The 27,533-nt window shown below is 43.3% G+C and overlaps 2 protein-coding genes across 2 annotated transcripts in view; both read left to right on the forward strand.

The window, feature by feature from the left end:
• LOC129173621 (uncharacterized) overlaps window positions 1-11,887 on the forward strand; it is a 39,062-nt gene extending 27,175 nt beyond the window's left edge. The window contains exons 7-9 of the mRNA XM_054764677.1: window positions 9,447-9,493; window positions 11,263-11,394; window positions 11,772-11,887. Coding sequence (XP_054620652.1) covers window positions 9,447-9,493; window positions 11,263-11,394; window positions 11,772-11,887 — 295 coding nt within the window. The remainder of the gene's footprint in view (window positions 1-9,446; window positions 9,494-11,262; window positions 11,395-11,771) is intronic.
• Window positions 11,888-13,318: 1,431 nt separating this feature from the next.
• On the forward strand, window positions 13,319-27,533 carry col1a2 (collagen, type I, alpha 2). The gene is made up of 49 exons (XM_054764678.1): window positions 13,319-13,584; window positions 15,960-16,012; window positions 16,296-16,379; window positions 16,624-16,680; window positions 16,764-16,808; window positions 16,891-16,944; window positions 17,024-17,077; window positions 17,165-17,218; window positions 17,296-17,349; window positions 17,537-17,590; window positions 17,699-17,743; window positions 17,834-17,932; window positions 18,016-18,069; window positions 18,217-18,315; window positions 18,538-18,582; window positions 18,694-18,792; window positions 18,889-18,942; window positions 19,036-19,143; window positions 19,227-19,280; window positions 19,356-19,454; window positions 19,568-19,621; window positions 19,717-19,815; window positions 19,905-19,958; window positions 20,042-20,095; window positions 20,211-20,264; window positions 20,543-20,596; window positions 20,688-20,732; window positions 20,838-20,936; window positions 21,146-21,253; window positions 21,338-21,391; window positions 21,478-21,531; window positions 21,807-21,860; window positions 21,952-22,005; window positions 22,101-22,208; window positions 22,303-22,356; window positions 23,593-23,646; window positions 23,734-23,895; window positions 23,968-24,075; window positions 24,166-24,273; window positions 24,360-24,413; window positions 24,501-24,608; window positions 24,685-24,738; window positions 24,846-24,953; window positions 25,033-25,086; window positions 25,231-25,338; window positions 25,425-25,668; window positions 25,749-25,933; window positions 26,136-26,378; window positions 26,490-27,533. Exons 1-49 carry the CDS (start codon window positions 13,515-13,517, stop codon window positions 26,634-26,636), a joined length of 4,071 nt encoding a protein of 1,356 aa, XP_054620653.1. The 5' UTR covers window positions 13,319-13,514; the 3' UTR covers window positions 26,637-27,533.

Here is a 27,533-nt window from a genome sequence, read left to right on the forward strand (position 1 = left end):
TTCACTGGAGTTTACCCTCTTCCACACACACACCTTGGATAAAAACAACAATACTTACGCATGAATTCATTACATTGACTACATTAGAACCTGAACCATCAACATGCTAAATATGCTGCTGCGTTGTTTGTTTCTCACGGTGTAAACCAGATAATTACTGCCTAAGCTTAAGGTAATGCAGGAAGTATAATGTACAGCAAGTGTAAGCGTTTCAAGCTGAGCAGCCAGCTCCTGTGGAGGAGTGTGTAATTAATTACATTTGCCCTCACTAATTTACACTAGATCTCCTTTTTATACCATCCCTGCGGTCATTGTGACTGCATTTATACAGTAAATGGAGCTGCTGTGTAAGGACTCATAGCGGTTAGTGGGACATTATTAACTTATTTAGCACAGCACACAAGAAAGATCTAATGTTTAGTAAGTGACAAGTGCATTGCATTTCCTCTGGTCCTCAGTTTGAAATACATATTAACTGAAAGGTACAAATACCATTGAGTCTGTAATTTTTGTTTATCACTGGACTTGTAGCACTTCCTTTCCACTTTTTTCTTCCACTTCTACGCTTCTGCTCTGCTTTTGTCTGGATAGTAAAGCCTTGCATTTGTACTATGAGTTATAAAAGGAAGGGCGAAGAAAATACCAGATAGGAAGGATAGAGCTTACGAGTAGGGAGAGAAGTGATGATGTGGAGCACATGTGTCAAACGCGTGCCATGGAGGGCCGAGTAGCCGCAGGTTTTCTTTCCAGCCGGTCACTAAAGCAGGTGATTTTAATGATCAACACCTTTGAGGGAAGGAGTTCATCAGTTAAAATCACCTCCTGGAGAAACTGGTTTTAGAGAAAACCTGCAGTATCTCGGCCATCCATGGCACGAGTTTGACACGCCTGACATGGAGTTTGTGAAGCCAGTTATCTACTGACCCTTGAGTAAAATACATGATCGAGAAAGGAGGTTTATTCCAGCGACTAGTCCAGGGTGTACCCCGCCTCTCGCCCAAGTCAGCTGGGATAGGCTCCAGCATACCTGCGACCCTAGTGAGGATAAGCGGCACAGAAGATGGATGGATGGATGCTTTATTCCAGTGGGGATTAGAGAAACATCAAGCATTAAAACACCACCAGTAAAGCATTGCTTTTTACTTTTGCTAATGGGTTGAATTTGCAGTGAGATAAACATGAAGTCGAACAATGCATTTGGACCACCAAGAAATTCAATTATCTAAAATAATAATGTAAAAAATAGTAAAATATTTTTTGAAATGTTATTTTTTACATGCATTACTTTCAGGCTTTTGTTTGCCACATAAAATGCTACGGCAGGCCGAATGTCACCCCCTGGTCTTGATTTTGACACCCGTGTTCTAGTTCACCTGAAAAGGTTGAGGTAAGATTAGCACTTATGGGATGGCACAGCTCTGATTTTTTTGTCTGTGTTGTGTAGTGTATTGTTCTTATTTTGCGAAACTGTACTTTGATTGCTTGATTACTTTTGACCAGTCCTGTTTTCTCTTATAATTAAAGCCATTTTTTTCTAAACTTTAACCATGCTATCAAGATGTTGTGCGACACAGGCGTTATTTTTTCTGTTAATTATTGCGATGGCAATTATTTCAGATGTTTATGATTGATACAAACCTTGTTGCTTTTGTTTGAAGACATGATATATGCTTTTAGCTTCTTCACTAACTGTCCATGTCTGTTGGTTTTTCGCGGCTTAGATATAAATTCCACTTTGCATCAATAGGGGAAGCGTGAGGTGCAATGAAAAACAACTGCAATGTGATCTCTACCTTAAGGGTCAAATTTTCTTGATAAAAAACACCTACTTCAATTTTACATTAAATGGATCATCTTGTTGAGCTCAATCTTGAAAGGTGACTAGGGGCTTTTTCCACCGCCAACAGGAGACATCTTCCTTCTCTTACTCTTAGTTGCACTGAAAAAAAAAAAAAATACTCCTCCCACAGGCTGAGCGGGTGGAAAAAATGACACAGCAGCAGACTCAAATGCGTGTGTAAAAGTGCTCCCAGACACAGCGATCAAACGGAGGGGAAACTGCTTCACTTACATTTTTTTTAATTCCGATTTGTTGATTTCAATGAGGACCACGGTCAAAAACATGCAAATTGAGTTCATTTGGAGTTGACTTTTTCTCATGTCTTTTTATGTGCTAGTACAAACGTAGTCATCATTAAATTAAATTAGAGAAAGTGTGCAAAACCAATGGATCAATGTACTGTATTTGTCACTAAAAAGTGCTATTCAAACGCTCTCCTCCAATCAGGCACGTTGTGCATTTAAAGAGTTTTTGGACAGTCTTTGGCCTACGGCCATGTCTTTTTACCACGTGCTTGGGGAAGTCAAAATAGGCTGATTGCCCTCTGCAGGCACCCACCAGGTGTTTTATGTGGCAGGTGGAGTTTTGATTGGTAGCAGGTGACAGACCGTGTAACACTTTAGCTTCCTATTTAAGCTCACCATGCAGAAACGGCACAAGCCTGTAAAGACGGTGATGACCAACAAACCCTCCTACCATTCCAACAGGAAAGAACTCCTGTGCTGCACTGTCTTGAGCTGGCCTAATCACTTCTATTGACCTTTATTGGAAGTATGTAAAATATAGACTCTCATCTGAAAGTCAATTTGTTACTTACACAATTATCTAATGAAAGCTAATATTAGTTTTGATGAGCAACACGATTTTTATTGCAGGTTTGAATTATCTCAAAAGGCACAGTAATCCCTAATAAAAACACTAGCTACTGTTGCAGCCGTAACCCACCACAAGCTGAAACTCAACTCTGAACCCATGGCGTCACTTCCTGTCCGCCCGCCATTTGGGTAGTCTGGGGAACACGAGCACAAGTCTTATTCATGTCTTAAATGGCTTATTTACTCTTATTTTAAAAACAACAACAATAATACCTTTTATTTATTGAGGGTTTTTAAAAAACTCAAAGATGTTTTGCAAGGTAAAAGTAAACAAATATGAGTGTACAAAATAGCAAAATAACAGAAGAAAATTATGCATACTATATTGGGTAATTAGAGTGTAAAGGTGACTATAGGAGTGTTCATGTTAATGTTCATGTCTAGAGGGCTCTAATAATGTTTTAGAAGTTGTCTGTGCTCTAAATATGATAATATTAAATTTATAAATAAGGAATTCTAATGTCAGCTGTAGATAAATACAGATGTACAGTGGAATATGGGTTTTCGGCCATAGAAATCAATGTAAATCCAAAAGAATTTATGTGTCTCGGTTAAACCATTCCTCCTGCAACCTGCGTTAAAAGTTCCTACCTTTACATTACGATCCTATTGTAACAGATGCTATCTTCATACTTTGCTAGGAGTTCTTTCTTGCATTCAATAGTGTTTATCACATTTATTATCAAAGTGGTGGCACTTGCAGCTTTCTTTGGCGTCTCGGTTGGTGATGTTGCCACCATACAACGTCATAAGCAAACATCTTTTCATTGCTTGAAGCCATCTCTGCCTCTGCTGACTTTTCTTGTTTTCTTCCTTTCCATCTGTGAAATCATTCAAGTGGTGAGGAGGTCTGGAGGAGTCATTTTACTTCCTTGTTGTCACACTGACTGCAACATTTTAGTTGGAGTCTTCCACAACAGAAACACACTTTGATTTAAGGCAGTTATTTTCTGTCCTTTACATTATTAAATAGTTTTTTCACCCAAAATGCTCAGCTGGAGACGGCTTCGAATATTGCCTGTAAGATAATTAAAAGTTGCCTTATAAATCCTTGCCCAAAGTAAAGTAGAATCTTACAGGAATAATGAAATAAGACAATGGTTTATTCCCTCTTTTTTATAGGACACGGAAGGGTTGAAGTCAGGCATGAAGGGGTTTGGGCATATGGTTTTTTGTTTTCTTAAACCCTCAACTTTGACCTTTGCTTACTCCTGTACGCCACCCATCGCTCTCCCTGCAAAAACCCTCACATTATTGTGTCCATGCATGTATCTGGACTGCACAAATTGAACTCTTAGACAGAAAACGCAACTTTTTAGAAAAAGTACCCAGATACAAGAGTTATTGCACAGTGTTCCCTTGTTTATCACGGGGGATAGGTTCCCAAAATAGCCCGCAATAAGTGAAATCCGCGAACTAACCAACTTCAATTTTTTTACAATGATTATATACTAAAACCCCTCACCATACACTTGATACACTTTTCTCAGACAGGCAATAACATTTTCTCACATTTCTCTCTTGTTTAAACACTCTCATAAAAGTTAAAACCTTTGTTTGAATTTTATTGATCAACCTTAATGATCAACAACAAGAAATGATTAAGTCACTCACACATATCTTACTCCTGTGACCGTGCCTTTTCGTACTGGCGTCGTTCCGCTGCACTGTAGAGTTTTGTTTTTTTTTTATCCTTGTTAAAACATATTGCTGCAAATGAAGCAAAGATTAATTAACAAGCTAGCAAGCTAGTGATGACCCAGGAGACATGGCAGGACGGCACGAACGAGATTGATCAATGGTCTGCAGCCAATCAGGAAGCAGAAAACAATGGGCGGTGCAGACAGACGAGAGAGGGAAGGGATAGACACTCATCTTCCCACGATGCAATTCTTCTTAAAGGGCCAGGCTCGGTCTGTAACAGCGTTCATACGCTGTGATTAAAAAAAAAGAAGCAGAAAAAAAAATCTGCGAAAGGTGAACCACGATAGCGTGAGGGAACACTGTATTTGATATATTTCTATTTAGCATTTTAGCTTTTAACTGACAGTTTGAGAAAGTAACTAATGTCTTCACATGTGTAGAAAATAACTATCGAAAAGCTGATCATCAAATGTGTCTTTGGTGAAGAAAAAAAAAAGAAAATCATATTTTTACTATAAATATTATAGTTTTTCTCTGTCATATTTTGGGGGAATTTGTGGGCAATATTAGAAATGTGTGAGTTTACCTCCTATCAGGCGGTGTCCAAAGGTTTTCCATACAGAAAAAAATGACAGGTTTATGATACGTTTAGTGCATTAAAGAAGCTAAAGCACATCCAGTTTTCCCAGACTTTTGGAGACTGTGAAAAGAAAGCACAAATCGCTCCTCTCAACGAGCAGTAGGTGCAGCTGTGTGCCCCTCTCCTTCTAAAAGGAGGCACAGTTTGGTTTGTGGATGCCATAAAACAAAAAAGGACAACAGGACGCGACAGAAGAAAGATCATTTGTAGTTCTAAACATGAATATGTATTTTGGTCATCATGTTTACTCACTTTTTGCAAATGTGTCATGGTCAATTATGCAAATTTGACGATTACATCATTATGTGACCCACCCCCTCCCCACAACTCACAGATCGAATGCAGTCCAGTGGGAACCACTGCAACCCAACGTAGGTCAATATGCTAAGCTAAGATTCATTTTACTTTACAATATAGGTCAATAAAAAAACAAGTTGCTGACATAAATTGGCCCCAGGGCCGCAATTTGGACACCCCTGTCCTGCATTCTCTACTTTGGTGAGATGTCTGACAGAGGTAACTAAATAATTCCTCATTCTGTTCCTGGTTTCAGATGCAAAATACTATTTTAGTTAGTAGTGAATATTAAAAGTAGAAGTGTGGTATGTGGAGCTGGGACTGAAGCGAAACAACATTTTCCATGGTGGAGAACAGAACTGTAGTTTCCTCCCTTCTGAAAACTGAGCCAGTCAACATCCATCAAACCAAAATCAAACTGTTGGCCTTTCAAAGGGGCGGGGCATACTAAGGAGGGAGGAGGAGTCAACTAAAGCAACATCTCTCATTTCTGTTTATGTTCATCTTTGAAGCTTCTCATTTTCCTCAACCTCTTTTCTCAACCTGTTTTTTCTCAGCCAAATGCATTCTAGAACTGTTCTCTAGACTAGTTAGTGTAACTCCAAGGTTTAATTAGTTATGGATGGAGCCCTATGTCTCTCTTTTGCAAAGGTGTGTCATCCAGTGCATTTTCCCAGATGTGTAATGATATATGACTGTGTTCAACTTGAATCTAACCAGCTAAGGAGAGGGAGAGAGAAAGCGATCGAGGGACTCCAGACAGCTGAACTCTATTAAATGTGTTCCTCATGTGCGTTGGAATATACGGAAAAGATTTCATCCCCCCTCTTGCAAAGCTTAACCCTTCAACCACCGAGACTCCTTTACTCTATTGCAGTGGAACCTTGGCTAGCGTTCCCGGTCTCACTCAAACCAAAACGTGCCCTAACCGAATCAATATTTTCCATAAGAAATCATGTAAATCCAATTAATCCACATCCTGGTGTTAATCATTGCCACTCTGGCAGTCTAAAAAGGCCACACCAATGCAGTTTAACTGTATTGGCCTGAGTTTAGGGAGGTCCGAAAACCAGTCAGCATCTAGTGTGACCACCATTTGCCTCAAATATTGTATACAGTCATCCCTCGTTTATAGTGGTTAATTGGTTCCAGACCTGACGCCGATAAGTGAATTTCCGAAGTCGGATTCGATATTAATAAATTCAATTTTAATAGAAAACCTGTTTACAATCTTCTAAATATGTTTTTCCACATTATTAGAGCCCATATAGTCACCTTTACACTCCTATTATTTTTTGTTTATAATACATTGCTCAACTCTGCAGGGACTCAAGATGGCCGCTAGCTGGCGAGCTAACTAGTTAGCCTCAAAAATTTTTAAGAAGCCAAAAACTTACCACTTCCACACGGAATGGGAGGAGATGCTTTTTTTCACTCGATCATGTCAGACATGACATGACTTCATGCAGTGTTAAGGTAATGTAATTTAAGGTAATGTCTCATCAATGTTTTGTGTCATCACGGCCACCTTGAATACTACATATCACTTGTATTTCAATATCTTTCATCATTTCATCAATATCATCAATCACGTATTAACTCATTAATTTCTGCTGAAAAACTGCGATATTGTGAGGGAGTGATAATCAAACGAGGGCCGACCGTGTGCCGACCCATAGCATCCCAAACATGCTGACATGTCAGGTCAGTATTCTGGCCATGCAAGTTCTGGGATGTTTTCAGCTTCCAGGAATTATACAGATCCTTGCAACATGGGGCCGTGCGTTATCAAGCTGCAACATGAGGTGATGGCCATGGATGAATGCCACAACAATGGTCCTCAGGATCTTGTCACGGTATTTCTGTGCATTCAAAATGCCATCAGTAAAATGCACCAGTGTTTTAAATCTTTGAGTTCAGCTCGTGAAAAATTGGAGCAGAGATATATTGTTGAGTGTATATTACATGCCAGCTAATTTTCACCTCATCTACAAGTAATGTAATTTGGTCCTTGAGCCGAAATTTGCCAAACCCTCCTCGAGACAGTGAGAAAAGTGTAAAAATAGCAATAAATGTCAATTTTCTGTGACTTGGATGATAATGACATTTCCTCCTTGTGGCCACCACAGTCCTGCTTGAACTCTGATCTATACAGTCTTCAGAAGCAGTAGAAAAAAAAAATGCCTAAACGGACATTCTCCTGCTCTTCCCCTTTTTTTCCTCCTCCAGTCAGACCACAGCCTAGCACTATGTAGCAATTAGCTGCCTGCCATGGACTCTGGCGACATTGTATAGGGATATTTCTGTCACGTTTATTATGCCTTTGCTGACCAGACTGTGAGTCATGTGGATACACAGGCAAATCTAACCATGGGTTTCTTCCAGCCAAGGGAGGTTCCTACTTCAGAATTCACCGTCCTGTCTTTCACTCTTCACTTTCCCTCACATCACTTTAGCTTTTACATTGATGGAAAAGCATTTCAGTGGAATGTATGCAGTTATTATCGTTTGTCACATACGTTCGAACCCTCTCACTTTCACTCTTGCACCCTTTGCAAATTTGATATCCGACCCCTGCAGCCTGCAAATGTGGTGATCCGATGTGGACTTAGAGAAAGAGTCCAAAAAACAGAGATGCTTTTTAAGGCAAAGGAACCATTGAAATGAGAGAGGAATTACATTTCAAAAGGTCAGATCCATCACACACACAGAGGCATTGCAAAAGCAATTAAAAGAGAGCACCTTATAAAAAACAAATCTTTTACTATGCTCACTTCCTTCCTGGTTGCAGAGCAGTCTGTCAGTCATTGGCTGAATGCTGCTGTCGGTCTCAGCATGCTGATATGCGCTCAGGCCTGTTGGGCCAAAAAAAAAAAAAAAAACAACTGAGCTGGTGAATTCTTTGATTCCGCTTCGGAGCAAAGAAGATGCTTCAAGACAATATTTGTACTGTGTATTAGTTTTTCGTAAACCACTTAGTTTTAAACCCCCTCACCTGTATTTTCATCACCTAAGTATAACAATAATGGACAGTGGAACCTTGTTTGGCGTCAGACTCAAACCTAAAAGTACGGCAACCAAATCCATTTTTCCTGAAAAGAAATCCGTTCCGGACGCCCAAAAACACTAGTTTTAGTGTTTTGTGTTTCAGTGTTTTTTAGTTTTACATGCAGAAAACAATTCTAAATGCATATAAATGCGTACAAACGGCAAATGAAAGGGACTGAAGACTTGATTGTTGACAAAGACAGCTATGAGGCAGCGAAATCGTGCGCAGATCTGTGTTTTCGTGTTTTGCTGTTAGTTATTTATTGAATTCAATAGTGTTTCTCACCTTCTTTATCAAAGTGATGGCACTTGCAACTTTCTTTGGCTCTTTTGTGTGTTAATTTGCAGCCGTGAGCAACAAGAAAAGCAAAGACTTGTGGTGTAACTACAAGTTAGCAAAGAACTACAGAGTTAACTGCTGATTATGTCAGAGCTGGGGGACAATGACTTCCTATTCCGGGTACCAATTCAATGCTAATAGAATGCTAAAAGGGATGTTTTGTGATTAAAATAACTTAGGAATACAATTAGACTCACGCAGTGTATTAATAACACAAGAAGAAGCATGCGCATGCGCCGGGAAATACACGAACCAAGACAAAAATGTTACCTAAAATTTCTGCGTAAACCAAAAAATACACTAACCGGGGTGTACACTAACTGAGAACCCACTGTATTTTTCTTGCTGACTCTGTTACATATAAATATGACATACACATTGAATGCTGGGGTTTAAGTGACACAACATAGCTTTTCAATCAAACAGGGGTCGGTGTCTTTGGCAATGGTGGAGGACGGCGCAAAGATGAGAGCGGCCCCTGGCTGGCTTTAGGTCAGCTTCTTTGTCGGCACGGGCGTCTTCATGGGCTATTGGGGCACCTCTGTGGCGATGCTTGCGTTTCAGGTGGCTGGCGGGGCTTGGTGTGTTACGGGTTGATGTTTTTTACGCAGCGTTTGGTGCGACTAACGAGCGAGGTGTCGGAGGCATTGGGGAGGTCCCACACGATTGAGGCCATGTTTGTTTATGCAATATGCAAGGCCTGCATGGAGTCTTATTTGACTGCACATTCTGACTTTCTCTTTGTGTTTTTTCTTTTGCTAGCCCCAACACTTTAGAAATATTGGACTTATTGGTCAAGAAGCTTAAAGGTGAGCCTCCAGGGGGTACATTGGGTATTTGTTATGCAGGGATGAAGTATGTAGTCCTCAGTACATTTCCTTAAAAGTTTTTTAGTCGAGCCAGCATTTATTTGCCTGCAGAACCCAGTGAATCAGTACCTTGCCGTGTATGTGCGTGCTTTCACACAGCGCCGTCTGCTGTGACACATACAATACTTGTCTGACAGTGGCAATTGCTTTAAACACAGGGCGGAAGAAGAGTCTTGAGTGTTAAACTCTATACCCCTGGTTCTGCTCTTCCCTTTCACACAGCCACCATCCAGCATCTGATACTATTTTCAAGCACCAACACCCCTCCCTCTTTCTGTGTGGGTGCTCTTCACACAGAAAAGCAAACCAGGAAATTCAGCAATTTTAGCAAATATAGCTGATGACAGCAATATGATAGTACTTTATTTTATAGGATATACAAAATTTCATCCAAGAATGATAACATAATTTAAAAGTGTATTTAACAGTGCAAAAGATCCTGTCGCATATGTTTGGTCTCCATGATAGTTGAGGTTGGCCTGTGTTCTCCTGTTTGCCCACATACTGTATCATACATTAATGGATGGATGGGCCAGACACAGCCCTGACCTAAAAGTCTCAAAGTCAAAGAGTCACGACGTGCTATGCTGAAGTGTAGCTGCATCATTGAGGCCAATTAAAAATCACCCATTCTTCCTTTAACAAAAAAGCAACTCATTCACAGGGGAGCAGCTTGTCGTCCTTTGTGAAAAGTTCTCTGCAACGAGAGAGAGAAAAAAATCTGCCAAGAATACAGACTGTAATTTGAAAACCTCAACCGCCCTGAATGTCTGCTTTACGTGTGTGTGTGTGTGCGTGTGCATTGCTCTCTTTAATTAGCTCCTCCATCTCCATGAGAGAGTCAGAGAGGGCAGTGTGTCTGATCCTTCTTATCCAACCTGCGCTACAGGTACAGGTATACAGTATCTGTGATTCCATTTTGGCTACTACAAGCCTATGAAGCCATTGTAGGTGTGTACAGTATGTGTACTACACCCTGCCCAGTGCTCTACCATCACAATCTCCTCTATGACTGTGCTTCTGGACTTTCACTATGAGTGCAGACCTGCCAACATGTATGAATTTGTCGTACTCAGCATGCAGTTTGACTCTTGAATCTGCTTGTATGCTTCACTGCTCTCCCATTTTGCATTTCACTGGGTTCCGTTTACAGTACAGATAAATAAACAGATATTATCAGTTTCTAAATAGTATTTAACAAATCTGGGGTTGAGGGATGAAAACATTTCTGTCCCCCAGTGGGGGCATGACAGAAAACAATTGAGAACCACTGCTTGATAGGGACAAAAAAATGCATGCAATCTCTTATAAAATTGCATGGGCTCTACACGAGGCAGCTGTCTTAGACTCTACTGAACTGTAGTGGACTCATCCATGCACGGTGATGATTTAATGATTATATACATCATTACATTTTGATGTAATGGCATTCTGTCCTCCAACACAGTTCAAAATATGATTTAGCTCATTGACGTAAAGATGTGCTCTTTATGTTCCCATGCAATTCTGATTTAGTACTTATAGTATTCCACAAAAGTGAGTACAGTACAACCCTCACATTTCAGCAGCCATTTTTATTGCAGTATATCTTCAGGTGACAGCGCTATAGAAATGAAGCTTGGATATACAGTATTTTACAGTGATACAAGACTGTTTTTACAGTAATATCTGACAACACAATTACTTCCAGAATAATGTTTTGCTTCCAGTCAAGCATGGTGGTGGTGGCATCATGGTCTGGGGCTGCACGAGTGCTGCCGTTCCTTGGGAGCTGCGGTTCATTGAGGGAAACATGTACTGTGACATTGTGAAGCAGAACATGATCCCTTCTCCTGGGCTTTGTGAGATAATGTATATCTGATATTTGGTTTACATGTGCTGTATAGCTACAGTATGTATGATATTTGAACAATATGAACTCTTGAAGCTTGCACTGTACTTTTGATTTACCACGGGTGTTTTTATTCACAGTGGGTGTGTTGTTTGGGTAGATGCTTGTGTATATACATGATTGATTAGTGTATTTGCCTTCCTGTGTAAATCGGTATTGTAACAGTTGATGGTCCTATTTGTAGTGTAGTAGTTCATGTAGCCTACTTCTGTAACACTGACGTGGGCCACTTCTTCAATTTACAGCAACATCAATTACTGAGTTTAAAAAAAAAATCAAATCTCTTCGTGATTACTTTTTTTTCCTCTCTTGCCATCTGGCCAACAGGTGAACAATCACCCCGGACAGGCTCCGCCCAGAATCCCCTGCATTTGCTGCTGCTTCATGATGAGAAATATGAGACACACAGAGACTTGAGGTTGGTGGGGGAGACGACCAAATAGGAGTACTGCACATCTGGAGGAATCTACCCGGCTCAGATATGCAAAATGGCTGATTTTTACAGCAAGGATTAACAAATGCAAGTAGTTATTTGGTATTTCAAAGCACTATCTGCCTAAAGCTGGCCTGAGAGGTCAAACAAGTTTGTGAAAAAGCCACTGAGCTTCAACCAGGAAGCAGATTAGAGTCTTGAGTTCGCAGACGTAGTGTCAGGTATCTAAAGCTAGCAGTCATGACCCACAGGACTCCTTCAGATGCTTTACTCAAGGAAGGGTGGCCCGTGCACACTTTAAAATGTTGAAACATCACACACTGATGATGTGGAGCTTTGCCGCCATCTTTGCTCTTCTAAGTCTCGTTTTTTTTTCTCTCCCCACTGCTTCAAGCTAACATGAGAATGTAAGTGTGCATGGAATGGGAGCTCAGCCATCTTTAAAACACATTTCATCTCTGCCCGCCCCTCCTCGCCTGCTGCTTCTTTTCTCTCCACGCACATCTCCGTCCTTTCTTTGACTGAGGGAAGTTGCGAGGTGAATCTGGGAGTGTTCAGTGGTTGCACAGAGGGGGTTGAAGGAACGAGTCCATAAAGGAAAGCAGTGAAAGTGCACTTTTGAACAGCATATCATGCAATCTCTTACAGGCCTCAATGGCAAAAAAAAACTCATTTACCAGGGCGATGTTTGTGCATAGTTTGATCATAAAATGCAAACAATCTTATATAGAAATATACATGTATGTCCATAGCATCTTGTGTGAAACAGAACTTAGTGTTCCTAGTGAGGGGATGGCAAGTCTGGTCATGTGGAGGTGTCAGCTGTAGTGAGAGAGACTCACTGTAGTTAGAGCTGCAGTAGGTTTTATCTTTTATTTTATGTGCATGCCATTAATGGGTTTTTGCGGCAGAGTGTTTCAACGTGGATTGCTGAGGAGATGCATAAGACATGTGGTCCACGTGCCAAAGTGGAGAAAAAACATTGTAAAAATGTTTTAAAAAGACAACTTTACAACAAAAAACGAGGAGCTGGAATAGTGAATAGTATGTTTGCGAAAAAAGCAAACATTCAAAACACCCCAAAACGCCACACAATCCAAAAACCAGTTCTTTCGCCGTGCGCACCTTAGGTACATTTTACGCACGGACGCGCAGCCAAACGCGCGCAAAGCTGACTGTCAGGTCTCCCCGCGCCGCTCAAAAGAAGGGCAATACGTGGGCCTCCCTCTCCTTTTTAAGCCTCGACGCTGTCCACGTCCTCAAAAAGAATGGATCTAATTAAATCGATGCACTCGTCATCACGGCCCAAGTTTTGCCAAACGGTCTCTAGTGGTGGTGGTGGTGGTGAAGAGGAGGCTGGGAGATGCAGGACCACATGACTGACTGCGAGCGAGAGAGGGATGGGAGTCAGATTGGGTTTCTCCTCTCTCATTGGCCGGTGGGCCGACTTTTGACACGCAGACCCGGGACCCTCCTGCCATATAAATAAGCCTGATAGAACTTTATTATTCTAGCATCACGGCTGCAGGCTTCTGCTCAGTTTGGAGTTACTAGCGTCACCTCAACTGTATGCCTGCTTGAAGGTGGTTTAAAAACAGGGGCACAGCAGCACAAGGAGTCTGCATGTCTGCTTAGACATGCTCAGCTTTGTGGATACCCGGATTCTGTTGCTGCTTGCAGTAACTTCATACCTAGCAACATGTCAATGTAAGTTTGATTATCTGCTCTTTTCTCTGATGGATATTTACACCCACGCTGCTTGAGGATCTTTTTTTGGCTTTGGTTTGGAACTTACATCAACGTGAAGACAACTCAAATCTTGCTGGTATTTTAAAAAAAATCCGACGGAATGAGTTCATGCAGAGGAATCTTCTCTTTTTTTCCAAGGATACAATAATTATCATAGGAGTAGTTCCACTCCTGGAAAAAAAGAAAGTTTTTATTGAGTGAGCCATCGAAAGTAGTTGCCTTAGCTTCCTTTTGGTGCAATTAGTTTGTATTTTTTAAGAGTTCAGAGATGAAAAGATTTGGGGCGTTGTACTTATTGTTCCATCCAGACATCCAGGGATGAAGATTTATTATAGGAAAACTACAAGGTCTCCCCCTGGTGGTCACTGGTGCAAACTACAACTTGGAACCAAATCGATTTATCAATTTTCGAGATACAAATTTAAGTGAAATAGCATATAAATATCATATTGTATTTTATTTTTATTTATGATACACTTATTGTGGGTTACATTTAACTTTGTTTAAATTAGAACTTCAAATTTAATTGATTAGGATTGAATTCAGTTTTCTCGAGAATGTGCATGAGATGTGCTGTTGAAATGTAAACTTAGCACGCGTTTTAACGTTGAACTACCTAAAACAGTTTCGATAAACAGTTTCACGTCACTTTGTGGGCCCATCCGCGCCACCTTGTGGTGAAGGTAGGCCACGACGCTTGAGAGTTCATGGGGAGGTCCTGCCCAGCCAATACCCGACCACAACCAGCTGGTCCACATTCAGAGATGCAGTGATTGTAGCACTGTGAGATAAGACATGTAAACATCAGCCACATCAATAGACATTAGACTATTTTTAAACACTTTGGAGAACTACTTTGACTTACTTTTCACTCAAATGGCATTCATTGATATAATGTTATACACGTATCTAATTTTACACATTCCCATGTGTAAAATCCTACGTTGTACTATGCCTGTCCAAAAGGCATGGACTATAGACAGTACATGCTGAGGCCTGTTCACAGCCTAATTCCAGTGTGGAATGCTAAGATTTGCATTGTTGTTGAAGACATTTTAAAGTAGGCAATGATGAACGCCTGGTGCACATTTCTAGCAAATAAAGCTCCAGGAAATACACATCCATTTCACACATAACTGTGCAGTTCTGCTATGTGCTAACACTATGTATAAATAGATGTAAAAGATGGAAATGACATTGTTGCTCTTAAGTTGCTTGTGTTCTAATGGAATATTCCCTTTTCTCTCCCCCACCCTACTCTTCACCCTCTGCCTCCTCTTCACCTGTCCATCGCCACAGACTCGGTTAGTACATGCATGCATGCAATCATCAAAACCACATGACTTACCTTGTCTTCCAACAAAATGCCCAAGCGAAGGATACCTCTCGTACTGGTCCACAACTATTTGAGCAATCTCAACTACAATCGAGGATTTGCAAACTTGTGCCCCCTCGCCAAAATTATTCTCCCAGTCTGTCCTCGGTATAGGTGAGGGTCCGACTGGCTAAAGACTGTCGGTGAAAGCTTAAACCGCCCGTGCTGAGGCGCCCACTGGGGCCTGCATGGCACAAAGGATCCTTTCTAAGGGCAGCAATGAGGGGCAGCGGCCTTCCTCATCATTTTAGCCAATACACTTCAGGATAATATCTGATCTCAGACCAGCTACTGAAGCTTGATCTAGATAGCTAAGTCAAAGCTATACCTGATGATGGCACATTTCAACTCACAATTGAGATTGCCCAAACTCTAATAGCGGAATGCATGTCTGCAGCTTCAGCTCCACTTGAACGTCTGCATTATTATTATTATCTCTGAGCTGTCTTCTGTGGACTATGATGCTCTTACTGCTACTCAGTCTCCACATATGCACTCCTGAAAGAGCATAATGACATTTAGCATGTTCAGTTATTGTACAGGCACAAATGCAACCCATGCTTTTGCAAAACAAAGCAGACTTAAGGAGTGAATAAATACATTACATTCACATGTATTTATCTTCTTTTCTTATCTAGGGAAGCGTGAAGGTGAGCACATAATGTTGTTCTTATGTGTGCTTTAACACCTGGCAGCATGGCACATCAGAGCAATAAGTTTAGCCTAGACGAGGTCAGAGGGCAATGTTTTGTCATGTCCCGTCACTGACAATGTGTCCTAAGTTGCTTGTCCTGCGTCTTGTAAGGTCAAGTTTGTTTACATGCACATATGATATACATGCTCTGCGTCTAGTGTGCTTTATTCAGTTCTATTTGGGGTACGTAAGAAAAGAAAGGACAGGCCCTCTTTGAAGCAGTTAAGTGGAGAGACATCTGGTGTGTATTTTAAGCTGACTGAGTGGTTTTCCTGCTGCAGGGCCCCCGAGGAGACAAAGGACCTCGAGGTGACAGGGTGAGTTGAAGTGAACTGGATCATTCTGAACATTGTTCAATGTTTTGTGATGTGGCGTATTGCAAGTAGGGTTTGTTGACCTTCTAACCCCGTTAGGCCACGTCCCATTTTGCATGAACCCATGTCAACTGTTAGATGTGTTCTATGTACTTAACAACTGCATTTTGAGCAGTAATTTGCGCTCGTCAGCGCAGTTAGGCTGTATTGCATCGCATGTCTGCCTGTTAACCATGGGCATGACAACAACACAAGCATCTCATGGCCACATTTTGCTGTTGTTCAGGGTCCCCAGGGACCTAATGGAAAAGATGGAAAACCCGGACTCCCCGGCCCCGCTGGCCCCCCTGGTCCCCCTGGACTTGGAGGAGTAAGTTCACTGTTTATATATCACACTGTGTTGACTTTCACAAACAGCGTGTGGTCACCTGTGTATTGATGCAAACACACAATTGGCGTACGAATCTGATGCAAAGCTCAGCTGTGTCGGTGTATTTCCGCTTTACTGTGAAGACCACACTCCCGCTTAACGATTTTGATTCACTCTTTTAATGTTGTATTACAAGATTACATGCATTATTGTGCATTATTGACGCCATTTTTGTTGTTTGCAGAACTTTGCTGCTCAGTATGATGGCGTTAAGGCTCCTGATCCCGGCCCCGGACCCATGGTGACGAGCGCTCTATTCAAACAAACCTGCATGAGTTATTTTCACAGAAATGATTAATCACACACTTGATTTCTTCTCCTTAGGGTATGATGGGAAACAGAGGCCCTCCCGGACCTCCTGGACCCCCTGTAAGTTGACAGTTTCACTCAAATCCCAGTTCCTCTTAACTTTAGTATGACTGATTATTGCATCATGTATTTGTTGTAACAGGGTTCTCAAGGACACACCGGACACCCTGGCGAGCCCGGAGAGCCTGGACAGACTGTAAGATTATTTGGTTATATAAAATACTTTCAAAGCAATCCCGAAATGTTTGGTGAGCAACACTCATTGTCTGTCATAGGGCCCCGTTGGTCCTCGTGGTCCCCCAGGACCTCCTGGCAAAGCTGGAGAGGACGTAAGTAAACATTCTGTCACTACGGATGCATAATAAAACTAATAGTTCTCTCTCTTGGAATTAATTGGAGTGATTTTCCACTTTCAGGGTAACAATGGCAGACCTGGCAAGCCTGGAGACAGAGGTGCCCCCGGCCCTCAGGTAAGCACCACTCATGCTTGTTCAGGAGGAATAATTAACAGCACCTCTCACTAATATTGTGTTTTTTGTAACTACAGGGTGCTCGTGGATTCCCCGGAACCCCTGGACTTCCTGGAATGAAGGGACACAGAGTGAGTGGAAGCTCAGACACACTCAGCAGAACAAAGGAGAAGGAGTGCGCCAGATAGGGCATTTGTTTCTTGCCTGTTGAGGAGCTAACCAAAAAACATTTTTTGACAATAATATATGTTCTCAACTAACTGAAGCACATGAGATCATAAAATGGCTTCCCTTTTTTTTGCCTTTTCCTTGTTTCAGGGTTACAATGGCTTGGATGGACGCAAGGGAGAGCCTGGTGCCGCTGGAGCCAAGGTAGGAAAACGATCAATAGGCAATAATCATCATGATGGCTCTTCCTTCTCTGCAATTGCAGATGTATAAATGGTGGTATTTTACCTTGTTTTCGTCCTTCTCATGTAGGGTGAGCCCGGTGCCCATGGAGCTGCTGGAAGACCTGGACTTGTTGTGAGTGTTGCATCCAGCGCCACTCCCACCATATACAAGTGTTATTTTCTCTCACGATCCATGTATCGTCTGTGTTCTCCCCACATTTAGGGACCTCGTGGTCTGTCTGGTGAGAGAGGCCGTGCCGGCCCTGCTGGCCCTGCCGGTGCTCGTGGTGCTGATGGCAACACCGGACCTGCTGGTGCTGCTGTAAGTAGCTTCCCTGGGTCGAAACTACATAGTACACGTTTTTGGGAGTATACATTCTGACACGATGCCTGCTCTCTCCGCAGGGACCTGTTGGTGCTGCTGGTGCCCCAGGTTTCCCCGGTGGCCCCGGACCCAAGGTGGGTCTTGCTTCACATCCTATACTCTTTTTTTGTTTTTTTTAGGAGTTTATAACTGTTGTAATTAGTAGTACTAACCCTCTATGTTGTGCAGTGTTTTATAGGGAACTGAATGTGTATTGATTGGATGCATTTGCTCATTGATAGGGAGAGGTTGGAGCTGTTGGTGCTAGTGGTCCCTCTGGACCTCAGGGAGCAAGAGGAGAGCCTGGTCCCAATGGTGCTGTTGGCCCCGTTGGTCCTGCTGTAAGTACGCCTTTTCGCCTTCACGTGATACTGCACATAATGGTTCACTATCCAAAGCCTTTTGATTTCCATTGAAATAATATATTCATAGATAAACGTATCTTCCTTTTTGTGTATTTCGTGTTTCTATTCTATTCATTCTTTTCATCCTCAAGCTTGAAGTGAATAATGTTGCTGGTATTTACATTTTGATTAATACATTTTATTTATGTTCTTTCCTAGGGTAACCCTGGTGCTAATGGCCTGAATGGAGCCAAGGGAGCTACTGTAAGTGTTCAAATATGACTTTTATGCATAGATTTTTGTGTGCACAAAACTCCCGTACGAGGAGTTTTCTGCTAAATGATACTCAAGTGTCCATCATGGCTGCTGTTTTAGGGTATCCCTGGTGCTGCTGGAGCTCCTGGCTTCCCCGGACCTAGAGGAGGACCTGGACCTCAGGGACCTCAGGGTGCCGCTGGTCCCAGAGGCTTGGCTGTAAGTACAAATGCTCACAAAAACATCCTGCACTTGGATATAAATAATAATGGTATTATTTGTATTAAACCCTCTTTGTGTCTGCATCGGTTTTAGGGAGATCCTGGCATTCAGGGTGTGAAGGGAGATGTTGGTGCCAAGGGTGAGCCTGTAAGTTTTAACCACATCCGACTCATGTTTTACCAGTTTCCTTTCCTGTCTTGATGATTAAATATGTTGCTCCATATCTACTGCTTTCCACAGGGTAGCGCTGGACCTCAGGGAGCCCCCGGATCTCAGGGTGAGGAGGGCAAACGCGGACCCACTGGCGAAATCGGTGCTAGCGGCCCTGCTGGTAGCCGTGGATCTAGAGTGAGTGACTATTGGTGTTACCAACATCATTTTTCTTGGATCACCGCTGACAGTGGTGTTGATGTTGATGGTGTGTTCTATAGGGTTCTCCCGGTAGCCGTGGAATGCCTGGCGTTGAGGGAAGAACTGGCCCAATTGTAAGTCAACCTTCACACACGGAGTGAAACGTGCTCCTCGTTTTTCTGACGTATCTTCTGGTCCGTCTCACGTAGGGTATGCCTGGTGCTCGTGGTTCCACTGGTTCTGCCGGACCTCGCGGACCCCCTGGAGATGCTGGCCGTGCTGGTGAGCCTGGTCCTGCTGGTCTCAGGGTGAGCATTTTTTGGAATTGGTCACTGATATCCCGACACTCCAAACTGAAATAGCTGTGTTATGAAGACATAAACCCTGCTAGCTGTGACATTCAAATTCGACATCTCAACAGGGTCTCCCCGGAAGCCCCGGAAGCTCTGGACCCCCAGGAAAGGAGGGACCCTCTGTGAGTGAGCTTAACTTTCCACAAAAATTGACAATTCAGTCAAATTATTTATATATTTTATACTAACTACAATTACTTCCTGTTTCCTTACCTAGGGTCCTGCCGGACAAGATGGCCGCACCGGTCCTCCCGGCCCAACTGGACCTAGAGGCCAGCCCGGAAACATCGGCTTCCCTGGACCCAAGGGACCTTCTGTAAGTAGAAACAATGACAAAACATACACAATATATAAAAAATCATATTTATTATATCAAAATCATCATTCCCGGTTTGTATCTTTTAGGGTGACGCTGGCAAACCCGGAGATAAGGGAGCTACTGGACCTACTGGCCTGAGAGTAAGTCAGTTGCATATTCGTACTTGAGGCATTATTAATTATGAATTGGCAGTTATTGAATTGCGTGACATCTCTGTGTGTAGGGTGCCCCCGGCGCTGATGGCAACAATGGAGCCACCGGCCCCATGGGAATTTCTGTAAGTATGCTTGTGGCCATTTAACAGTTTAAAGCATTCATTTATTTTGATGATATCAGGTTACTGGACTTTTAACATGGTGTCTTATATCGTGGTTTGCTGTTTCTGGCTACAGGGCGGTCCTGGGGAGAAGGGAGAGCAGGGACCTGCTGGCGCTCCTGGTTTCCAGGTTCGGATCTGTCTCGAGCTACCAATACTGTTGAGAGCATTCAGTCTACATTCACGTTTATAGATAAAGTCAAATGAGGTTTAATGCGTAAATCAAATGCTCTTAATAGCAACAAATTGTACTCTGTGTTTTTTTTAATGAAGCTCGCCTTTTCAGACATGATGTACTGTGATAGTGTAAATGTAGTGTAATTCAGTGTAACTTTGAGAAGCGTGTTCTAAAAATATACTAAACCATGACCATCAATTTGCACTAAAGTCATTGCTTGACACTTTTAGGGTCTGCCTGGTCCCGCTGGTGGTGCTGGAGAGGCTGGCAAGCCCGGAGACCGAGTAAGTAACCTTTAGAAACACAATATTGTCAACACAAAGCCACTTTCAAAGCTTACGACACCAACTGACCAGCATGGTGTGTCCCTAACAGGGTATCCCAGGAGACCAGGGAATCGCTGGACCCGCTGGTGCCAAGGTATGCGAGAGCATCATGATGATGATAACCATAGAGCATCTATTCACACACACAAGACCAGGGGCTACTAGACTCTCCACTGACTGCCTGTGTGTGTTCTTGCAGGGTGAGCGTGGTAACCCCGGTGCTGCTGGAGCTTCTGGACCCCAGGGACCAATTGGAGCCCGTGGACCTGCTGGAGCTCCTGGCGCTGATGGTGGCAAGGTAGGATGTTGGTTGTGGTGAACTAGTTAGGTCAAGGGTTGCTGCAACGCTTGTAGTGCAACTGAGCGAAGGAGACCTGACACTTCAGCTAAGCACAGGATAAATATGAAGTAATTGAAGAGGAATCATCTAAAGAAATATTTAAAAAATGTTACTAATGTTTTAGATGACAACATAAATGAACCAACGTTTCTCCGTTCCAATTCTAGGGAGAGCCTGGCGTTGTTGGACTTGCTGGTGCCCCTGGACACCAGGGAGCTGGTGGCATGCCCGGAGAGCGTGGAGCTGCTGGTCCCCCCGGAGTCAAGGGAGAGAAGGTCTGCACTAAAAAAAGTATTTGTATCTTCCATGGAATTTCAGTGAAAGGTTTGGCTTAAACTTTGCTCTTCGCTCTTGCACAGGGAGAGGTTGGACACAAAGGACCTGACGGCAATCACGGCAGAGATGGTGCCCGTGTAAGTGCATCCTCCATCCTCAAGCTCTTGACACCCAAAATTGTCAAAAGCAGAGGTTTACCATCTTCTGCCATCCTGTGTTCTAGGGTCTCCCCGGAGCTGGTGGACCCCCTGGACCCACAGGAGCCAATGGCGACAAGGCAAGTAGATGACAAAAGCTGCCGAAATGTTTTGGACGTAAAGATAGCATCATATCTTCTCCTCTTAACTCATTTGATCAAACAATTATGCTAATATTCAATTCCAACCAACAAACAAGTACAGTTACGGCTATATCCCAGCATATTCATCAACAAAGTAGAAATAAGAACCAAAAAGCAGCATTCATATCACGTGATTTTGGTCTGGGATTAGTATTATAGTAGACATCACACCATGTCACATGTCCACGCTTCATAGCAATTGCCATTTGCAGGGTGAGGCTGGATCTTTCGGACCTTCTGGCCCAGCTGGAGTCCGTGGTGCCCCTGTAAGTTGCCATTTGAATTAATATTAACCTCTCTATTGTTTTCAGCCATCTGCATTATTTTGCTGAGTTTGCATCTCTTTTCTGAACACAGGGCGAGCGTGGAGAGGTTGGACCTGCTGGAGCTCCTGGATTCGCTGGACCCCCTGTAAGCACTTCCTGTCTGAGCATAACGATGTTACATATGAATAAACACTTAAATACATAATCAGAAAGCTTTGCTAAGCCTGCTCCACCCTATAGGGCGCTAATGGTCAGACTGGAGCAAGAGGAGAGCGTGGACCTGCTGGAGGAAAGGGAGATGTTGGCCCCGCTGGCCCTGCTGGACCCGCTGGACAATCTGGACCTGCTGTTAGTATACCATTCATTCTGGGTCTTCTAAATTATGCAGATAATTCATAAAACGCCAATAGGGATTAAATGTGATTATTTACCTGCCTTTCAGGGTCCTTCCGGACCTGCTGGACCTGCTGGTCCCCGTGGAGACAATGGTCCTTCTGTGAGTATTAAAAATACTGTACACATAATTTATTCCCCGAGCAGGCTTTTTACACACGCACGGCCGACTGAACTCACTTCCGCTGTCGGTATCATGTCACAATAAGAGCTTGATCTTGGTCACAACAGATACATTTTCACCCCAAAAATATAGGAACACTACTACCGGCTGGCATATATTTCCAATAGTGGTTTCAGAGAACAGATTGTACAAACCAATGTATATATTCTTTACAATAATGAGTTTAACTGAATGATATTTGTTGTTCGGCCAAAAAAGGGTGGTGGCATTAATGGCTGTCACTCACTCATGCCTGTAGAGCCCACACAGTACACGCAGTCTCAGAGAAGATATCGCTAATTAGCATGGCTGAGCATGTACGTTCCGACGCTAGCGCCCCCATTGCCGTACCTAACCATGCCAGCACCTTTGTTCCATTTGCACAATCCCCGACCCAAACAAAGGAGTAGTGTTTTGTAGTTTATTACTACCAAGTACAGTCATCAATTTTGCAGCTACACTCTCGTTATGCTGTTTCTTGGTTGAATATAGCCCATTATTAGTCATATTTTTGCAAACCTTATGTATTATTTGCCTAAATTCAGCATTGTCAAGCATAGAAATGGCTACATGAACTAAAATACAAATTCAAGGCATTCAAAGAGGTAGTTTTCTATACTAGTCGCTAGGTGTCAGTAATGTTACTGTAATGTTTGGTGAGACACACAATCACCAGACTTGATCGCCGGAACAGGCTTTTATTGCAGGTTTGAGTTACCTCACAACAGGCACAATACTCAACTCTGAGCCCCTGTCGTCACTTCGTGTCCGCCACTCACTCTGCACCTTTATAGCAACACGTGAGCATGAGTCTTATGTATGGCTTAAATGGCTTATTTACTCATATTATGTCTACTATATTACATAATTTGAGTGTAAAAGTGACTATAAGGGTGTTATTTAATGTCTAGAGGGCTCTAATAATGTTTAAAAAAAACGTATTTATAGGGTTTACACAGGTTTCACTATGAAAATATTTCGTTGATAAATAAGGAATCCTACTTCATGGAAATTCACATATCATGAAGTAGGTTCTCGGTTGGGTCGAGAACCAATCAACTGCGATAAATGAGACATGTTATAATATATTAATATATTTATATTTCAGGTAAATTCATCTTTTATGGGATTTAGTTTTCAGAGGAATGATTGAGCTTGTGACTTTTTTCATGTTAGGGTCTGACTGGTTTCCCTGGAGCTGCTGGTAGAGTTGGACCTGCTGGACCTGCTGTGAGTACATTTTAGATCACTGACACCAAGCATGAAAAATGCATACATACATTTCATATTTTCTCCTCTTCCCTTCTCCACTATCAGGGTATTGTCGGCCCCCCTGGCGCTGCTGGTCCCGCAGGTAAAGATGGTCCTCGTGGTCTCCGTGGTGACCCAGGTCCCACTGGCCCCAGTGGAGAGCAGGGTATCGTCGGACCTCCTGGTCCTTCTGGAGAGAAGGGTCCTTCCGGAGAGTCTGGTCCTGCTGTAAGTTGGAGTGCACTCGCCAGATGCTCACATGGTCCATCATCATCGTAATTCATGCTGTTTTGGGCTTAGGGTCCTCCTGGTCCTCCTGGAGCATCTGGACCTCTTGGACTTCAAGGATTTGTTGGTCTTCCTGGAGCTAGAGGAGATCGTGGTACTCCTGGTGGTCCTGGTGCTGTTGTAAGTACTGATTTCTGACACTAAAAACGTCTTTGGAGTGTCTTTGAGACAAGTAATCAAATGTGTGTTACTTCGTTATGCTCATCATAGGGAGAGCCTGGTAGAGTTGGACCCGCTGGTCCCGCTGGAGCCCGTGGTGCCCCTGGCAACATTGGCATGCCTGGTATGACCGGACCTCAGGGAGAGGCTGGACGTGAGGTACAGTTCACAGTTCACTTCCATTCTGTTTTGAATATAACTTGTTCAAGGGCTTGGTGTTAAGGTATATGCTATCAAATTGACAGGGTAGCCCTGGTAACGATGGACCTCCTGGTCGTCCTGGTATTCCTGGAGTCAAGGTATTGTCCTCTCCAGCACCTAAACATGCATTGTACAGAAAATACTGTCTGTTCTGACCCTCACCTGCCCTCTCCTGATGTTTTTAGGGAGACCGTGGTGACCCTGGTCCCTCCGGTGCCTTGGGACTTGCTGGTGCTCCTGGACCTGCTGGACCAAGTGGAGCTTCTGGAAGACCTGGAAACCGTGGAGATTCTGTATGTTGTGCACAGCTGTTTTTCAACGCATTTCCATTAATGACTGTTGATTGATGATGTCTTTCTGTATCTATAGGGCCACACAGGACCCGCTGGACCTGCTGGAGCCGCTGGAGCTAGAGGTGCCGCTGTAAGTAGAGTCATAACACTTGTCATGGGGATTCTGGTATCTCAATGTCATTCTATGTATCATTCGTCTATGATGTGTTCATACATGGTGTGTGCGTGTGTTTATAGGGACCCGCTGGTGTCCGTGGTGAGAAGGGAGTTGCTGGAGACAGAGGAGAGAGAGGAATGAAGGGTCTTCGTGGACACCCTGGTCTCCAGGGAATGCCAGGACCTTCTGTGAGTGAAGCAAACCACCATGAAACATAATACACTCTTGTCTGACTTGGTTATCATTTAATGGCATCTCTCTCTTTAGGGACCTCCTGGTGACACCGGAGCTGCTGGTCCTCATGGACACGCTGGACCTCGAGTAAGTGAAATGCTGATTCCTGGCCATGTTTTGTACTTATGTGCTGGACTTTTTTATTTCTCACAATAACACAGTAACAAAGTAATAGGCAGTGTATCATACTGATAGACACAGGTGATAAAAAATGTTGATCTCCTTCTTCAGGGCCCCTCCGGACCCCATGGACCCCCTGGTAAGGACGGTAGAGCTGGTGCCCATGGTTCTATTGGCGCTGCTGGTGCTCGTGGAGCCCCTGGACACATTGGACCTGTTGTAAGTATATTTTGTAGAGCCAGACAGATGACTTGTTGTTTTACATTAAGGAGATTCATATCAAAACCCTATCTTGTCTCCATTAGGGTCCCCCTGGACCTCCCGGTCTGCCCGGACCTCCCGGCCCTGCTGGTGGTGGCTATGATCTGTCTGGATACGATGAGTACAGAGCTGATCAGCCCGCCATGAGAGCTAAGGATTACGAGGTTGACGCCACCATCAAGTCCCTGAACACTCAGATCGAGAACCTGCTCACCCCTGAGGGCTCCAGGAAGAACCCTGCCCGCACATGCCGTGACATCAAGCTGGGTCACCCTGAATGGACCAGCGGTACATTCAAAATCTTCCAGAAGTCATGCCCTGCTTTAAATCGTGCAAAGAAACCAATCCACCATCTTCCTGCCCTGTAGGATTCTACTGGATCGACCCCAACCAGGGTTGCATCAATGACGCCATCAAGGTCTTCTGTGACTTCACCACCCGTGAGACTTGCATCTATGCCCACCCTGAGAGCATCGCCAAGAAGAACTGGTACAGAAGCACAGAGAGCATGAAGCACGTCTGGTTCGGAGAGACCATCAATGGTGGTACTGAGGTGAGCTGCCAGAAAGACATCATCTACATCTACACTCTGTTTTTGGAACAAAAAAATTAAAAAGCAGCCCCGCCATGTGGTGTATTGCTCATAAAAATAATAGCACAGGCAACACAGTTGGTGTGCGTGTTTTACCACATTTTCACCATTTTGTGCGCTGCAGTTCAGGAATAGAAGAGTTACATGTGGTGTGTTTTTGCAGTTCACCTACAACGACGAGACCCTCAGCCCTCAGAGCATGGCCACCCAGCTGGCCTTCATGCGCCTGCTGTCCAACCAGGCTAGCCAGAACATCACCTACCACTGCAAGAACAGCGTCGCCTACATGGATGCCGAGACCGGCAACCTGAAGAAGGCCGTGGTTCTTGGCGGCTCCAACGACGTGGAGCTGAGGGCCGAGGGCAACAGCCGCTTCACCTTCTCTGTGCTGGAGGACGGTTGCACTGTGAGTAGCGTTTTTATTATTATTCTCCGCACACCCACTTAGCGAGAGAGTGTCTTGCTGAACACCGTACTGAAATTGGGTCTCTTTTCCTCGTTTACCCCCCTCCCGCAGAGACACACTGGTGAGTGGAGCAAGACAGTGATTGAGTACAGAACAAATAAACCATCTCGCCTGCCCATCCTCGACATTGCACCTTTGGACATTGGTGGAGCTGATCAGGAGTTTGGTTTGGACATTGGCCCAGTCTGTTTCAAATAAATAGACTCATGATAAATTAACACCCAAAAAGAGAGAAAGAACGAAAAAAGAAATCTCTGCCCTTTCTTTTTGTGTTTTTTTTTTTAATGCTGATTTCTCACTGCGCATCCACTTGCTTAAGATGGGCAACTATCGGAGAGGACTGAACGGACTGAAAGGAGCGATTGTGCAATGCAAATTAATACAGCAACCCAAAGGGACGCGGGAAAACACCTTGTTGTGGGACATCATGTCATCCTTTTGTAAAAAATAAAAGAAGTGTAATAAAAACGCTGAAAGTACGCATCACTTTGTGGTCTTTGTATATCTTCCAAAGAGGAGGTTTAAAACCACAATTTCCATGAAAATAAGGTTTAAACTACCTCATGCATGTACTTAAATAGGCAAAACCCCGGGTCCACAACAGAGATGTTTGGGCTTCTAAAGCTTCAAGCGTTGTCTCGTATCCAAAGGCGCTCGGTAACTTGAAGCGGAGATCAATGGTGCTAATATGCAGCTGTGGACAAAACCACTTTATTCTGTATTACTTTGTATTGATCTTTAAGGAGTCTTGCATTGGTCCTCTGGTACTCTCCCACTTTAAGCAGGTGGAATACTCCTAAACCTGATGTCTAGTGTTTTGTTTCATGTTTTTTTTTTGTTTGTTTGTCTTGAAATTTTTTTAGTTTGTTTTGGGTTTTTGTTCAGGCTTTTTACCCTTCAAACCCCACATCCAGAGTTCATCCTGACATCCAATTTTTTTTCATCCAACTCTGAATGGATTTTAGGCCACTGATCTCTCTCGCTCTCGCTCTCAAAAAATGACATCACAAAGTCTATTGTACCTATTTTGTATATGTGAGATGTTTAAATAAATTGTGAAAAGTTCTGAAATAAAGCATGTCCAATGTTCCAAAA

This window comes from Dunckerocampus dactyliophorus, chromosome 20 (assembly GCF_027744805.1).
Source record: "Dunckerocampus dactyliophorus isolate RoL2022-P2 chromosome 20, RoL_Ddac_1.1, whole genome shotgun sequence".
Taxonomy (NCBI): Eukaryota; Metazoa; Chordata; class Actinopteri; order Syngnathiformes; family Syngnathidae; genus Dunckerocampus; species Dunckerocampus dactyliophorus.

Coding starts and splice junctions, on each gene's coding strand:
- col1a2 (XM_054764678.1), top strand. CDS start 13,515: ATGCTCAGCTTTGTGGATACCCGGATTCTGTTGCTGCTTGCAGTAACT. Junction 17,933..18,015: donor CCGGACCTGCTGGTGCTGCT/GTAAGTAGCTTC, acceptor CTCTCTCCGCAG/GGACCTGTTGGTGCTGCTGG. Junction 24,274..24,359: donor AGGGAGAGGCTGGACGTGAG/GTACAGTTCACA, acceptor TCAAATTGACAG/GGTAGCCCTGGTAACGATGG.